This window comes from Aspergillus caelatus (assembly GCF_009193585.1).
Source record: "Aspergillus caelatus strain CBS 763.97 unplaced genomic scaffold BDV27scaffold_108, whole genome shotgun sequence".
Classification (NCBI taxonomy): domain Eukaryota; kingdom Fungi; phylum Ascomycota; class Eurotiomycetes; order Eurotiales; family Aspergillaceae; genus Aspergillus; species Aspergillus caelatus.
In genome coordinates this window covers 2,894-18,715 of record NW_022475371.1, presented here as the reverse complement: position 1 = coordinate 18,715, position 15,822 = coordinate 2,894, and the positions used below count along the sequence as shown (strand labels likewise).

Here is a 15,822-nt window from a genome sequence, read left to right as displayed (position 1 = left end):
TGTATCATAACGCCGTCAATGTCTGTACTGTCGTTCCATGTAGTCATCGCTTTTGCTACTGTAGTGGTCTGCACCATACTCCTCTGGAGACATCTATTCATCGCCTCTAGCTCCACTGTAGCCTTCCCAGTGTCATTGTGCCGGGCACGGAATCTTTTGGGGTCAATTATCAATACCAGAACATGTAAAACGCATGGGAACATGCACCTGGCCGAGGATCTACTTGCTGGTAAGGCTTATCATTTTCATGGCTTTGCATCTCCGCGTCCGCATACTGGGGACGGCTGTCAATCATAATCCGGCTCAGCAGGATCATCACCATGCTCATTGCGTACAGGGCGGTTGCCGTAACCATAGCGATGTTCTCCATTGCCATCGCTATACTCATTCAGTCCAAATCTGTAGGTTTCCTCCGAATTATATCCATAAGTCTGGCCGTTGCTACCCAACGAAGACACGTAGTGATCATACTCGTTTCGTTTCTGATTTTCTAAGGCGCTCCACTGATTCATGTTCATAGTTCCAATGGTCTCCACGCCACTTTTCATCGTAATTTTCGTGTCTAACCTTCCAGGGTGGGCGCTGTTCTTCAAGTGATGCTTCCTCGTGGTATGGTTCCTGGTATCCATATTGATATTGCTCCCCTCGATTATCAAGCCCTCCATGACTTTCGTATCTGTCCACCATGACTGCATCGACTGGAGAGTGTGACTCGGGATCTTTCAATAGCATAGACCCAACACTACTTACAAGGCCGCTGACTAGGCCCCTGAGTGTTCCGTCACCAGCAGCGGCGGCCGCAGCTTCCCCCAAGCTAATATTAGATCCGCTGGGTTCAAAGGGGTTGCCATGGCCGCCTTTGCGTAACGCAAGTGGCTTACCGCAGCCATGACCGGTGTCGTGCACACCTTCCTTATGGTTTTTGCCTTCAAATACGCCTTGGCGGGTGAGCTGTCCGCGCAGGTACTCCGCTCTTCCTCAGTCTTGCCATGCTACGATTCCTCGACTGTATGGAACATGATCTGGCGTACATCGGCTGCACCATCTTCTCCAGATTCACGAAGGGCAGGGCGATAGAACACGCCCACGATTATTCTGTCCAAAGTTTTTGTGATATCAATTTCTTCACTATCCCAGCACTCCATGAGCTGTGGCACAGTCCACTTGATAATTTGGGAGGCTACCCGACCTGCTGGTTCGTTAAGAACGTTTGAGAAATGATCCTTAGAAAGCATAGAATGGGTGGGGTTCGATGATTCATCGTTTTCAAAGACAATGTGCTGTTGCTCCCTGCTACTTTGAATAATCTTGGAGGAGCCAGTTTGAAGCTCCACCCTCTACTTGCTTGATAATAGGGAGCACGTAGGGTGCCAGAACAGAGAAAACGAAGACCTTTATGTGATCTTGAATTTGCTCCACCATTCTGGTAGAACAGGTATTTTCTCGATAGCAGTGTTGATCGACTTTGTAATCTCATCATGCCACTCCAACAAGGGGTGGATTTGCCGATGCACCCCTTCCAGGTAGCAGGTCCATTCTTCTGGCTCACGCGGCGATACATCTTGGCTTTGTTTCTTAGCATTCTCTGACTGTGTCCTGAATTCTTCCATTTGAGTTGCCTGAGCTTCACTGTCGTCTACTAATCCAGCAGGGATCATGCTGAGAAGATCCTGTACGAAGCTCTCAGAGGGCGAACGACTTTGTGAATCAGTAATGACACCTTCCAAAGATTGGATTTCAGACTGTGCGACCTTATCCGAAAGCTCACCTAAAACGGAGTGAAAAAAGTCCCCCCCGCCGAAAGTGCCGGTAACAACAGGGTAGACGTCATTCTCCGCACCATGGAGCTCAAATTTTGTATTACGACCGACATGTGGGAAAAGATCTGTTTCACCCATCTCAATAAGACTCAGCTCTGTATAGTTTGAATGTCTGCATAGTCCTCCAGGCAATACAAGCCAGTTCCGAGAAGACGAAAAGCTTCATGCAGGTCTTCATCGTTCCGCGTTCTCGCGGCCTAGCTGAATCGAACGACGGAAGACACGCCGTACAAGACCTGCAGATGTAGCAATACCAATATCCTCTGTCGCTATATAAGTTTTTAAACCTAACCGTGGTAACCAACAAAAGACTCAGTATGTTATGTGTTATACAGCAGAATAGCATGGAGGGTGATCCAACATACCTGTCATAGGATCAACTGACGGCTCATGCTCCTCATCAACTGGACCCCTGAGACGATGATCGTAATCCCGAGCATCCTCCCCTTCAGCATAACCGAGAGGATTGTCTATATGCTCTGTAGGCTCATAGCAAACTAGACGTTCTGTAGTCACCTCAAACTCCTTGGTCCCATATCTAGGGCACAACGTCAGTTCCTAGCACTAGCATAGTGGGAGAACTCAGTAGCTTGCCCAAAACTCATAAATCCGAGCACCCAAATCAGGATGCGGATTGCTTCAGCGCTTACATATTTCAAAGTACCGACATCAACAGCCTGGCTGTAGTCGCGAAGCCAGATCCCAAAATAGACAGAAACAGAGTCAACAGCGCGTCTTCGATAGTCACCATGACGCCAGTTCTGGTCTTCAATGCGGGATATTGATGCAATATTACCCGCCCCAAAAGCGTGGGCTTGCCCCGAGAATGCGAGGGCAAGCGAGAGAAGAAAACATAGGTTTTAGACAGTGCCAGACATGGTACTTCTGTTCTAACCTTAAATGACAATACTAGCAGTCTACGGAGAAGAGAAGGCAAATCGCAGAGAGCCCAGCTAGGCCATGAAAACCAAGGGTTAGGGTAATGTAGTCCCAGCTCCCTTGGCCCTTCGACTACAGTCTCACACTACCATTGCCAACTTGCCAAGGATGATTATATTATCATATTGTATCAGTAATAGTATGAGTGTGAACAATTCGTCTTACACCGACAAGACGGGACCATCTTGGCAGCAGACATGACTAGCCATCGATGATCTCTAGGTCTCTTCTCCACCCTTGGCCTATTCTGTCCGTGGTTTCATTGAAGATACTGATGGATTTGAACGGGCTGAGGAGGAAGGATAGAGATTCTAACCCAGTTATCATTTTGAATGTGATCAATAACAATACAACATACAGTGTGTGGTATTTGAGATTTGGAACACCTCGCCCGTGCATCACTGTTACCGCCTAAATAAGAACCAATAATCTATGATGTACAGATTATACACCTATAAAAGTAGGGAATTGTTATTTGGACCTCACATTAAGCCTATATCAGTGGCGGTTCCGAACACCCACCGGAAGGCGAGTCATATAATTAAAATACACGCTAGTAAACCTCTTTCAAATATAATATCCTATACAAACCAACATAGATCGGTATACTATAAAAAATATTCAGAATAAATTTTTTTTTTTAAAGAGAAAATTAATTATTTTTAATATTAACAATATACTAATTAATAGCTAAGGATGTCTCTATTTATTTTCTAGATTAGGTAAGTAGCGAGGCTACTATAAATCGTTGAAAAGGCAATGGATATAGATACTGATATCGCCGGTCAGCCGCTCTTAGAGAGAGGGCCCGGGAGAGAGAGAGAAGGCAGTTCTACATTCCTATTCTAGAATAGTCCCGCTTAACTAGTAGTATTACCAATACATAGTATTATGCCTTCCTATATAGGCTTAGCGTAAGGTCCAAATAATAATTCCCTAAAAGTAGGCGATTGTCAGCAGATACGCTATACCATATTAGGGTGCTCCAAATTTCATGAATTGCTCCCACTGTAGTAGAAAAATTATAAGGGAGAAGCTGGTTAATTATTCTGAGCTAAGAGCTATCTAGTATCTTCTGCTAAAACACCCCTAGCTAGGCGTTAGCTTCTATCCACCTCCTTCCTTGTTCTTTAGTTCTTTGTCTGCTGGATCATGCCACCTACGCTGTGGATATCCTACCTAAAGCGGTAATATGGGCGAATATTTGGGCAGTCATATTCAAAATATAGTGTTATTGTATGTAGCACCGATTCAGACCCCTCAAAGTATGACTGTTCTAAAATATACCTTTGTCGGTATGAAGTGCATCTAACATCTCATAAACTACAGCAGAAACAACTACGCTGTAGCCGCCAAAAAGGCTTCGCTGATCTATGAGTGTGCTGGGAGCAAGTTGTCAGTTTAGATTGTGTATTTACACCGGGGTATGTAGAAATCTTCAGAAAATGATATCCAATATCGTGATTTCACCTATGTGCTATAATATTTATACGTGTACAGATTCGAAGGGTCTCTAACTGGAGAGAAAAGATATTACTAACAATAACAATCGGAGAGGGTTAGAGAAGGCGAGGAGGGAAGGAAAAGATGGTAACGGTAATGGCATTGAAAAGTAATGATAGTCATAACAAGAATCGGCTAGGCTTACCAACAATAGCAGAGGACGTTCATGCCTACCTAGGCCAAGTTAAAAGCCAACCATGAATATATCCTACAAGAGTAATTGACGCAGCCTCTTATACCTGGTAAGGGGTTAAAGCTAAACTTAAAAGAAACCTAGGCCAGTGATATGCTGCAGTACTACTCCGTACTGTACTCTATAATCTGACACGATCTAACCGGGGGGGGGAACGGCCGTTTTAAGAGCTTACTACGAACATATTTGCCAGTTAATAGATATATTAAATTCCTAAATTCAATGGAGTAGGAAACAGTAGAATACCTCAGGTAAGCGATAGAATTGTCAACCAACAAGAATAAGGGAAAGCGTGAAAATACGGATAAAAGGAACATACTACCATATATATAGTAGATAAGAGTAAGTAATTGGCTGGTTTTCCGCAGCAATACTAATACTTCTAGGTAGTATATACGTAGCATACACCATCTTTAAATTACTAGCCTGCCTCGTGCTCCTGGTACTTATCCCACAGTACGGAGAAGATCTAGCAGTACTGTAGACCATACCCAGCCTCCGATGGATGATGCCCTCCGTACTTACTAGTACTTATACGGGGTACTGTTCAGATGAAAGTCAACACAGATACATAAAGAGTCAGGAGCAACAATATATTCTCTGGTCTTTAATAACCCACTACTGACAATGATTGCAGTATATGATTTAGAAGAAATAATGATAAGAAAGGCTTATTTCAAAAAGTTGGTGGTATTCCAGCTTAATACATGAGCCAGCCGGAGTACGTATATTCCATACTGTCCGCCACTTTCAAAACGGCTCTCCGCATCCGTCGCGCCAGCCCTTTCCCCTCCCAACCCGTTACCCAACCACTTCCGTGGCTCTCCGCCCGCAACAACCCCCCACCCCCCAAATTCATAAACTCATTCGAACTTCACCGCCGTCATCTTCCGCGCTCTCCTATTGAGCCTTGTGTCGGCGTCTCGACTATTTTTACTATCCTTGAACGCCCTGTGGCCTTCTCCCTCTCAGTTGCCTTGGGATCGAGTAACTAGAAATGCCTACTTATAGAAACCACGGTCATTGCTATTTGTATACATGACGTTTGCGGTCTCAGTCTCAACTAGAGGTTTTCCATTTTGGTCTATCCTCTACACCTAGCTGCTGACTGCTTGATTTGTTAAATTCGGCCAAACCGCATCTTTCAGCAGACTTATTATTTCCACGCATGGTGTGATCTCCTGGAAGGCCATTCATATACGGACACAGGGTTCTACACACGGCAACGTGTGACTTTTCTCACGGGTTTCTACTACTCCATCACTGCGCCGATGTTATGGCAACAATGCGCCCCATAGTGCAACATTAATGGTCTCTTTCCTAGTAGTCTGGAAAGAATAGGAGTGAAAGAGGGCAGCATCACATTTATCAGTCCGATGGCACACTTTGAAGAACACATTGTCCGAGATCCATCACCACCAAACACCCACAAAATAAAAACCAGAAGCTGCGAGCCGTCCCCTAAATACAAGTGCGATGTCCATCCTGCTCCTCTGAAACCTTCTGGCTCCGAGTTCCCTTCCAAATCGTTTCACAATGATACCTCAGTGCTGGCCTATTCGTTTGCCCGATTCAATTGTCTCCGCGGGTCTTTTTCCTCATCGAAAGATTCCATGCAGTCAGCCTTGCCAAAAATAAAGCAACACCTTTGCATTCTCCCTAGCGAGGCTTCGCAGGATTCTCCGCTCCTCACGCAACCACGGGGGTTAGAATTCCATCGCTTGGCAGATGTGCCTACTTTGACCACATTTCACGACGACATCGATAACGTGTCACACATAGCAGGAGGTCTTACGAAATCCGAGCCGTGCACCATGCCTTTACTAAACAAGACATCACGAAAAGATTCACCAACAACATCCCTGGATCTGTCACACTCATCATTAGAGCATGGCGGTTTGGGAATCATCGCGACTTGCGAAAGAGGACGTCTGAGTGACCCGGTCACCGATTTAGCTAGTCGAAAGAACATCCCTGGTCTTCACCACCGGTCAACTAGCGGGACTTCCCAATTTTCTTCTGCGAGTAGTTCTAGTATGAACAAGCCAGGTTCGCAGAATATTCACCTGGTGCGTCAAGCAACTCGCTCCTATACTCCACCATTAAGTCAATCACACCAGGTTTCGTTATTCGACAGCGATGCCTCTGGCAATAGAGACTCAGTTGAGGGGGAGCCCCTAGGCTGGTCAGGCTCAGACACGTTCTATCCGTCTGTGCGTGCATCCTCGAGGCAGACGCCACGATTATCATTACAGACGCATAATAACTCATTCACAAGGCTTCCTGGGATCTCTCAGACGAATGTAGCCGGTCGTTCGTCTTTCGGTTATTCAAGGGATAATGGCAGTATGTTAGATACAGCGTCACCAATATCCAGGTCATCCCTGGACTTTGTGTTTCGATCCAGAACCAAAACTAGTACGGATCCTATCGCTCGAGCAGCTACGGTACAAGCTGCGCGTCAGGCGTTCGAAGAGAAAGAAGCAGCCAAAAATCGAAAATTTGAGGAGCAACAGATGAAGGCAGAAGAAAAGCAAATAAGACGCAGAGAGAAGCACCATTGGCGAGCTTCTCTGAGAGACGAGGAAACACCCAGTCCAGTCTGGGAAAAGGAGCCACAGGACGCACCAAATCTACCCTGTGGCTCCAATCCTATCTCATCCACACCACAGCCCGGTTCAAATTCAGGGTCCTGGAAATCTCAACCCAAGAACACATGGATGCTTTTCTTAACGTGGCTACGAACCAGGATTTTCAAGTTACGAAGAAGGATAAGGAATTTAGGTTGACGTTGTACTGTTCTTGTATTATCTAGATAGCGCTTACGTACTAGGGCATAGATAATCCCGATACTTATCTTTTATCGGATGTCAAATCTTTTATACCAGAGAACTTGGTTAGTACCGAGCGCGGTGGATTCATTGAGGGCGCAGAAACAAAATCGTTGGTATAAGACCATGTTAGATCAAACCTCCATGCTGGCAGCTCTCATCGCTGGTACGTACTGTAAAGCATCACGTGACCACACCGGCGCAATCTGCACCGCGGACCTTTACCTCAGCGAAATAGGCTACGGTATTCCAGACAGCTCAACATACATAATCATCAAAACTACGGTGTACAAGAGCGACAAAAGACGCCTTTAGTCTTCCATACCGCACTCCACGCAACACCTTTCCCTCAGACCATTCCATCTTGTAGGTACAGGTCGTCGGGTTCGCACACCCTACAGGCGCACCTCCAACCTGGAGGGAGCGCCTCCACGAACATCTCTCGTCATGGTTTATGATTGGGATGGAAAGCGGGACATCTGCTATCAGATGTATATCAAAGACAAAAAGGCTTTGGAGGAAATCATGGAGTATATGAAGGATGTATATCAATTTGCACCCAGGTGAGTAGGCACCATTTCCACATAAGTACTAAGATCGCCATCACAGCATCCACGATTAAATTAACCAGCTACGGAATTAGTAAACGTGCATTTCAAACGCAATTTAAGCGGTGGGGCTTTCCTTCAAAGCAAAATCCAGCACACAAGAACCTAGAACTCGTTGCACGCGTCAAGCAGCTTTGGGAGCGGAATACTAGCCAGCGAGACATGCTTCGAATATTGAATGAAGAAGGTTTCGAGATCAAAGAGAGAGAGCTCATGCGGGTACGTGCTAAAAATCGCTGGTTACTCCGCGTTCCCAATGGGATGAAATCACAGTCAAATATGCAAGCATCCACACAGCCGTCAGAGGATGAAGGCTTGCTTGCGTTACAGCAAGAAGTTTACAAGAATGAGAGCTCATTCAATGACACCGAGACCCTCCTTACTGACACAGCAAGCCCACGTCCCCCATCGCCTGGTTTATCGCCAGAAGTTCTAGCCAAACGCAAGGAACGACTAGAACGATTGAAAGCAGAAAGTGCAGAACGCTGGGCTACTAGAAAGCGCCGGCGCCGTACTCGAGGATGGGCGGGGCTGCCAGCCGATCCCCCGGGACCTCCACGCTTTCCCTCTGAAACGACTATTGATGAGAGTAAAAAGCACTTGAACCTGGATAACGTCATGTATCGCCAGATCAGGGATCAGTTCCAGAGAATCTGCGAGGATGCAGGGTTCATCAAGAAAACAGTTGCCGGACCCGAAAAATGGCAGGAAGCGAAAAACAAATTGATACAAGAATCGCAACATCTTCAACATATATTTTGGGAGGATCCTAATCAACTTGATGCAAAGGCCCTTGCTCTTGATGTTGTCTGCACAGATGTCACAAAGAGGATGCGAACCTTGGAAAGGCGAATGACCATTGCGGAAGCTAAAAACGCCCTTGGCATCAATCCAGAGGAAAGTCGCCAAATACGGAATGCATTTTACAATACACTGAAAGCGGATCATTTTACAAGCAAGCTAGAGGCTGGTGATGAGCACTGGACGAACTTGAAGGAGCGATGGATCCAAAACTCTGAGCTGCTCCAACAAATCTTGGCTCCTGGACCAACGGATACAGAACACACTACCAAATTAAAAGCTCTGGAGGTTCTTTGTCGTGATGTCATGAAGCGACTTCGTGATGATCAAACTAAGAGGGACCCAGCCCCGAAACACTCTAATCAGGAACATGCTCACAGTCCTGATTTGGGAAGCTCTCATATTGGCAGCGCCTTTAGTGGCAGTATAACTAACGGAATCAGCACACTTGCTTCACAGGCCCTTGCAAGTGCTCCAGTGTCTTCTAGTGATTTAGGTGACTTGCAGATAGACCCCTCACTCCTGCAGGCAGCTAATGACCCCTCGTTTGCCACAGCCAACCATCAGGACTCAGGGCATACCTTTGGATACGTGGACCCCTTATTAGAGCCTTCTGCTATGCAAACTCCTGTGTATCTTCGCATTCATGCTCAAAGTTCATTGCATGGGGATTCCAAAACCTGGATTGAAAAGCTGACAACGCGATCCGTTACTGAACTACGCCAACTAGTCAACACCAGGTATCCAGATGCCTTCATTACGAGGATTGAGGGCACAGACAAAGATGAGAGCGGGCATGAAATATCTTTCCTTATAGATGAGGACCACGAATTTGACGCTTACTTGACTCACATGCAAGGGAGAAAGGCTTCGTTTCTATTTAGCCTGGAACAAGTCTAAGAAGCCTCTGTGTCATATCTTGAGTACTTGTAGCATATTGTTCTGAGTGTTTAACTTGGTCTTCAGGAAAGCCAAGGTGGAACCTCTGCGGTTTTTATACGTTAATCTCCAGTCAACGGCAGCAGCCGCTTCGGTGGGGTCTTATTAATAGGAATAAGCATTATGTATTACAAGATAATATTGACAGTGTCAACAGTGCTAAGATAGGTAAGATAGGACTTAGATAATTTATTGACTTTTATTTCAATCTACATAGTGTAGGGGCGCACGCCTTATCGTAGAAGGGTAGAAGCCACTACCTCGTTTACAGATACTAAGACGTCCCTTTGAAGAGCTCTGCGCCTATCCTAATGGGCTACGGGCCCGTAGGGCAGCATGTGGTTACGGCGTAGGGGCTTAGTCTACATGTTCAAGTGAAGAAAATGAAAGGAGGAAAGAAAAGCGAAGGTAAGAAAACAAAGTTATACTTCTTTTGCTAGTACTTTCAACAATATTATGTATGGCATAAGGTTCTGGTGTTCGTCCTGTTTCCCGTGTATAATTAGAGATATTATCTTTGTTACTAAGGGACATACTCAGCTCTAACAGATGTCGCATCAGACCTTGTTTGATTTTGTATACAGGGGCCTATTTAATATCCAAGGCCTACCATATTGTTCATGACCTCGGCCAGTCAAAAATGAGATATTCACGAACAAGTAGGCCAGCTATCAACGCGAGAGACATAATTGATGAACGTTTGGTTCTCACTTTTAGAAATTTATGGATTTCCCAGATTCAAAGTACTTCCCACGTAATTATGGTCGTGGTACTAGTTAGCCCTATACATGGCGCAGCTACAAGCAGTATGGGACTCCGTAGAGCTTCTCTGCAAGACCCTACAACTGTACAACACCGGGAGTTATGGAGACGTAAGTAACATCTAAAAAACCTATAGAGAACTTCTCCCTTCCCTTTGACAGGGTATAAACTAGTTATGGTAACAAGGTCACTGACGATGCAGGGTGCACCCAAGAGCCAGGTAGATACTAGTCAATATCGCAATGTATTTTCAAGAGGAATAGTTTCTAAAAAGTCAATGACTAGCCAGTGAGAGCTTGCACAACGTCCTGGAATAAGACACTAGCAGAAGGCAAAACAAATGGGGAATCATTAAAGATCCCAGCTAGTTCTTTGCTTTGTGGAGGTGATGCTTCAAAACTGTCCATGAGTGTTTGTGAAGGTTGCTGGTATCTGGACCCATACACACTGCTTCCAAGTAACTCTGCTAGTCCAGAATTGACCTTATCCACCCAGTCTTGGGACGGGAGGGCCTGAGATGTCTTCTTGCTGCAACCAAGTCTTTGTACATTTGCTGCTACATCCAGCACAATATAATCACCCGATCGTGAATCGGGCAGCAAAGCATGGGGGCTTCTCCCCAGAGGCAGCTGGCTAAGCAAGGATAATGACTGTACATCATACACCTGCACAAAGTACTTGCATCCCTTTCTGGGCGCAGTAGGACTCTGTGGACGTTGTACAGTAACAGCGAAAGTCTGTGTATTGAGATCCACTGCCAAAAGCCGGTACGCCTTATCATCATGGGAGTAACCGACTTCCAAGTTGCCCGGTGTCCTTACTATATCATCCACTGTATCCCAAACAGACACAGATTGTGTTGAAGCGATAACAAGGTGGCACCCTAGGAACCTTGCCACACAGGGGTCCCCTGGATACACCCCTGCTCTACTGTAACGGACAGTGCAGCTTTGAACATCAACAAGGACGGCAATCCCGGGACTCCCAGGATACCCTGATTGTAGGCATACAGCAAGCACGGAGCCATCTTGAGAAAACGCTATGGAAGCCATGTTCACGCTGTCAAGATTTTCGCCGTTGATGTATCCCTTCAAATCGACGGTATTCCGACATTTCCAAGTCTCGAGCTGCTCTTCACCATGCCCCGTCTTGAGTCCACTGCGCTGTCTACTGCTTGGGCACCACAAGCGTAAAACCGCGTTGCTTCCTATTGTTGCAAATTCATCACTAACTGGTCGAGATGCAAGATCCAAGACCGGAACCGGGCCCTTCCCTGAAAAATGGGGCCCATCAACACGTGTGACAAGTTCCCACAAGCCAGACTTGCTCCATCTCCAGAATTTCAAAAACACCTCTTGATAGTCTGCGGCAATGCTGCGCATACCAGTGCTATTGCAATCAAGAGCCTCAGTATCATGGGGGTTGGGGCTCCATGTATCAACTGTAGACATCCACTTCCCATCATGAGAAACATCTAGGTGAGTGACATTCGGCGCTGCAATCGGTAAACCTTCCGGGCTGATTTTCAAAGTTGTCGCGTTAGTGCGTGCGAGAGCCTGACGAGATATATGACTATTGGAATGGATATCGTAGGTCTGAAGGACACAGGAATTTGCGGGGTGGTGACCTTCATGGGTGACTTGACGTGAGGCTGGCACGGTTATCAAGAGCCTTTCACCGTATTGTGGGTGTAGTATTGCTGCAGCTGGTGTGGGTGGTGGATATACCCCTACCCTAGGTTTGTTTATCTGTGAGTACGACTGCAGACCGGTTATGGTAGCGAATGGTTGTAGCTCTCTCGCCGATAAAACTATGATAGAATTATCGGCTAGCTTGATGGCATAGGAGTTGCCAGTTGAGGAGACCACAATGTTGCAGATTGGAGAAGAAAGGTGTGGAAGAAACTGCTTCCGGCCTGTATCCAATTGCCATAACACCATAACAGATTCATGACCTCCAGATATAACATAATTACCTGCATGATATTTAGCCACTTCCCACGATTATATTGCAATGAACGTACCGTCAATTGACCAACGAACTACAGTGACAAGGTCCCTATGCCAATGCAGCCGTCTAGGAGTCATGGTCTTCTCGCCTTTGTGGTGCTCTTTACCAACAAAGTTTAGAATGTCGTGATATATCAGAATAGACCCATCTGAGCTGCCTAAGGCCAGGTCAATGCCAATCGGACCCTTCTTGTTATTCCAACTTTGTCCTTCGACCCGAGACGATGCCGTAGAATGCCGAATGTCAACACAACTAATGTTGACAGGCAAAGCCACCTCTTTCCAAGTATATTGCATGAGTTCCGGATCATTTTGGCTCAAACCTTGAGTTCCAATGAGTACACGCTGACCGCTATATGCAATGACAGCTTGGCCATCAGAAATGCACTTTATGTGGTCAAGCCGAGCGCTTGTTTCGAGGATGACAGTTTCGTGGAGGTTCTTCTCACTTAGGTGAGCGACAACGATCTCCCTTTTCCCAGCTTTGTGATCTCGCAGAATCAGTAATGCAAAATCTTCCTCGCCTTGATTAGCAGAAAAGGACGGGCTAACGGAGATTATTTTGCGGCCCATGGTCCAATGTGAGACTTGTTTTCCAGATAGCCAATCCCACTTGCTAACAGAACCAGCGGAGGTAACGATGTAAAGATACTCCTGACTCGCTGACGAAAGATTGTATCCGATGATGCTTTGATTTGGTTTCAACTGCAGTGTTCGAAAGAGACGAGAGGTTGCGACAGAATAAACATGAACGGCTGCCTCAAGCCCGACAAAAAGATACCTATAGGTTGGCTTAGAAAGCTGTGATAGACGCTTGAAGGAGAGAACATACCCCTCATCGCGGGTAAGGATTGGATCTATGTTGGTATACTGTCCCGCGACTGGTGTAGATAAGGACCAAGCTTCAGGGACTGCAATCGTGTCTTGGTCGATGCTATGCAATGAAGAACTATTTGCAACATGTACTGTCTGGTTGTGGTCATTCTTTTCTTTTGGAGCATGGGGCATTGCTGGCCCCAAGCTTTGCTTAATCTCATCCTTGTCATGGGAAGTGCGACGTCGCTTGACTCGCTCTCCCTCAGTGCGAATCAATCTATCTTGCGCTGCATCGCTGGCTCGGGATCTTTTGGAGAGACGCATTGAAGGGTTAGAGCCTGACATCGTTTATAAACAAAAAAGCCTGAGATGTTGAATAGTCCAGTGACAGTAAGCCTAGGGAAAGTGAATCATGATCTCGTATGATTATTCAATAGTACTGTAGTGCTGAAAGTGCATCTAGAAAACGCGAGACTTTTTTTTTTTTTAGGTATCCCGCATCATGGAGCGGCTGCAAATGGGCTAGCCTACTTTAGGTTAGCTTGGATTCCTTGAGTAGTAATAAGTGGGTACATCCATACTGTAATCTTTTCATCCATTGAAGGAAGTCTCAGCACTGGTTGGATGATTAACTTGAATGCTTCCATCCGTCCTTCCAAGTTCTATTATTCCGTAATAATAGGGTACAACAGAGACTGTGCGCCATCTTCATACTCAGCCATACCGTACGGCAACCGTTCTCTCAACGTATTCTGCTTCCCCAGCAGTCAGTCTAGTCGCTCCTTATAACGCGAAACATAACCAGAGATGATTATTCCTGTCCGGTGTTTTTCATGTGGCAAGGTAAGCAACATAACCTTTGTTCACTTCCTTGCTGCGGCTTATACAAGGGTCGATTAGGTCGTTGGCGATCTTTGGGAACGTTATCTACAATTACTCGATGAGGGTGTTGCGGATGGGTATGCGATACACTTTCCCTCGTTTTTTGTGGTATTTGCGCGGCTTCTAATCAGTTGATTCAAGTGATGCTATGGATCAACTCGGTTGCAAGCGGTATTGCTGCCGTAGAATGATCATGACCCATGTTGATTTGATTGAGAAACTTCTTCGGTAAGTGCCGTTCTAACCTTGAATGTGACTGTTCACTGAACTATGTTTCCTTGTAGGTATAACCCAACAGAAAGAGATCGTGCAAAATCTCAAATGTAACTTGATTAAACCTCAATTGGACCTGATTTTTCACAGCAAATCACTTTCCGAGATGGTGATGACAGATGCTCAACTCAATTTATTGGCTTGTGTGAGAAATAGGCCAATAATGAATATCCGTCGTCTCGGGCTTTATGGGTTAATTAGGCACATTAACTGCTGCAGCAATGCTTGGTTATATCAAGCTTGTGCGTGCTATTGTCATTTTTCGAAAGTGACCGTCCATTTTCAGTATCGACAATTTTGGGGCTATCGAACAACCCCGCTCTTTGCAGGGCCATATTGTTTTGCAGGCAGAATCACTTTTGTTACCTTTTTGGGCACATGGAAGGGGAAATCTGCTGCTTTCTTGCGAGTCTTGGCATGTCTCGAGTGTTCGTTCCCCTCTTTTCTTCCTCTCTCCTCTCATTTGCTTAGTCTTCAAGGTAGGTGAAACGCTAAAATGCAAAATAAAAGAAGGGCTCGGATTCCATTATGAATCTTAATCCATCTGTAACTATATTGTCATTGGTATTTGGAATCAGTCATGGCTGTCGTAGTCGACCTAGAATAGATGAGTTAGATTTCAATGTAAGCTCCCTTCCGGTGTATGTGATAAATCTATATGGCAGTAAACCTTTGGGGCGCTGGAGGCCAGTAGGCTACAAATGTAGGAAGTTTGTCGTGTTGCTTGTTCCTCTAATTATTTATTTGCTCTGTTGGTCCTTAGAGCTAGACTTCCACATAACCAAACCCGGATGCAATTGGGATCCTAATAAAATCTATTAAAATTTAACTTAACTCAGTTTTTATATAATTTTAATTATAAAGCTACTTAATTATCAAAATAATATACTATTCTTTATATCTATTCTAAATTATATTAATTATTACTATATATTTATAGTATAAATCTCTTGAAGTTTTATAAAATATTTTTATATTATTTTCAAATTTAATTTAGTTTATAATAAATTATTTATTAAAATATTAAAATTAGATATATTAAAAAATTTAAACTGAAAAACTTAATATTTTTACTAGTAATTATATAAATATATATTTATCATATATAATAATAATATTTAGTAGGGTTCTCTAAACTAAAAAATATTATTTTAAAGGTTTACTAATTTCTATAGAAAATATAATAAAATAACTTAATTTAAAGAAAAAAAATTTATTTAATTATAGAAATTAAACTAGAGAAATAATAAAGAAAATTTAAAAAAAATTTAAAAAATAATATATTTAAAAATTTATTTAATATTTCTATCAGAAAACTATTCTCTAAATAAAATTATAATAAAAATAGTTAGTTATCTCTATAAACTCTTTATAGTAAAATAGATTAAATTTTTTAAAAATTTTTTTAAAAAAAAAGTTAAAATAAAGTAGAATTTTTTTTAAAAT

General features: G+C 44.3%; 5 protein-coding genes across 5 annotated transcripts; 3 read left to right on the top strand and 2 right to left on the bottom strand.

Moving 5' to 3' along the window:
• Positions 1-15: 15 nt before the first annotated feature.
• On the bottom strand, positions 16-2,958 carry BDV27DRAFT_145945 (heterokaryon incompatibility protein Het-C-domain-containing protein; the record flags this gene model as incomplete). Its single annotated transcript, XM_032070488.1, has 12 exons — positions 16-93; positions 336-470; positions 505-618; positions 751-966; positions 1,008-1,335; positions 1,420-1,915; positions 2,033-2,089; positions 2,186-2,224; positions 2,386-2,501; positions 2,534-2,586; positions 2,617-2,831; positions 2,925-2,958. 12 exons carry the CDS (start codon positions 2,956-2,958, stop codon positions 16-18), a joined length of 1,881 nt encoding a protein of 626 aa, XP_031926723.1.
• Positions 2,959-6,269: 3,311 nt separating this feature from the next.
• Positions 6,270-7,270, top strand: BDV27DRAFT_145944 (uncharacterized protein; the record flags this gene model as incomplete). The annotated part of the gene is made up of 2 exons (XM_032070487.1): positions 6,270-7,050; positions 7,128-7,270. 2 exons carry the CDS (start codon positions 6,270-6,272, stop codon positions 7,268-7,270), a joined length of 924 nt encoding a protein of 307 aa, XP_031926722.1.
• A 170-nt stretch (positions 7,271-7,440) lies between these two features.
• On the top strand, positions 7,441-9,812 carry BDV27DRAFT_129593 (Clr5 domain-containing protein). The gene is made up of 2 exons (XM_032067238.1): positions 7,441-7,849; positions 7,930-9,812. The coding sequence occupies exons 1-2, from the start codon at positions 7,734-7,736 to the stop codon at positions 9,593-9,595; spliced, it is 1,782 nt and encodes a 593-aa protein (XP_031926721.1). The 5' UTR covers positions 7,441-7,733; the 3' UTR covers positions 9,596-9,812.
• A 684-nt stretch (positions 9,813-10,496) lies between these two features.
• On the bottom strand, positions 10,497-13,637 carry BDV27DRAFT_129592 (WD repeat protein). Its single transcript, XM_032067237.1, has 3 exons — positions 13,238-13,637; positions 12,420-13,186; positions 10,497-12,371 (listed from the first exon to the last, which is right to left on the bottom strand). The coding sequence occupies exons 1-3, from the start codon at positions 13,564-13,566 to the stop codon at positions 10,678-10,680; spliced, it is 2,790 nt and encodes a 929-aa protein (XP_031926720.1). The 5' UTR covers positions 13,567-13,637; the 3' UTR covers positions 10,497-10,677.
• Positions 13,638-13,832: 195 nt separating this feature from the next.
• On the top strand, positions 13,833-14,999 carry BDV27DRAFT_129590 (DNA-directed RNA polymerase core subunit RPB10). Its single transcript, XM_032067236.1, has 4 exons — positions 13,833-14,064; positions 14,122-14,180; positions 14,245-14,331; positions 14,388-14,999. Exons 1-4 carry the CDS (start codon positions 14,029-14,031, stop codon positions 14,428-14,430), a joined length of 225 nt encoding a protein of 74 aa, XP_031926719.1. The 5' UTR covers positions 13,833-14,028; the 3' UTR covers positions 14,431-14,999.
• Positions 15,000-15,822: the final 823 nt, after the last annotated feature.

What these genes read in the sequence shown, in the direction of transcription:
- BDV27DRAFT_129593 (XM_032067238.1), top strand. Translation starts at nt 7,734, where the DNA reads ATGGTTTATGATTGGGATGGAAAGCGGGACATCTGCTATCAGATGTAT. An exon ending in GTATATCAATTTGCACCCAG is followed by an intron (nt 7,850 to 7,929) that starts GTGAGTAGGCAC and finishes CTACGGAATTAG; the next exon opens with TAAACGTGCATTTCAAACGC.
- BDV27DRAFT_129592 (XM_032067237.1), bottom strand. Translation starts at nt 13,566, where the DNA reads ATGTCAGGCTCTAACCCTTCAATGCGTCTCTCCAAAAGATCCCGAGCC. An exon ending in ATCCTTACCCGCGATGAGGG is followed by an intron (nt 13,187 to 13,237) that starts GTATGTTCTCTC and finishes GCCAACCTATAG; the next exon opens with GTATCTTTTTGTCGGGCTTG. An exon ending in AGTTCGTTGGTCAATTGACG is followed by an intron (nt 12,372 to 12,419) that starts GTACGTTCATTG and finishes AATATCATGCAG; the next exon opens with GTAATTATGTTATATCTGGA.
- BDV27DRAFT_129590 (XM_032067236.1), top strand. Translation starts at nt 14,029, where the DNA reads ATGATTATTCCTGTCCGGTGTTTTTCATGTGGCAAG. An exon ending in GATGAGGGTGTTGCGGATGG is followed by an intron (nt 14,181 to 14,244) that starts GTATGCGATACA and finishes AGTTGATTCAAG; the next exon opens with TGATGCTATGGATCAACTCG. An exon ending in TTGATTGAGAAACTTCTTCG is followed by an intron (nt 14,332 to 14,387) that starts GTAAGTGCCGTT and finishes GTTTCCTTGTAG; the next exon opens with GTATAACCCAACAGAAAGAG.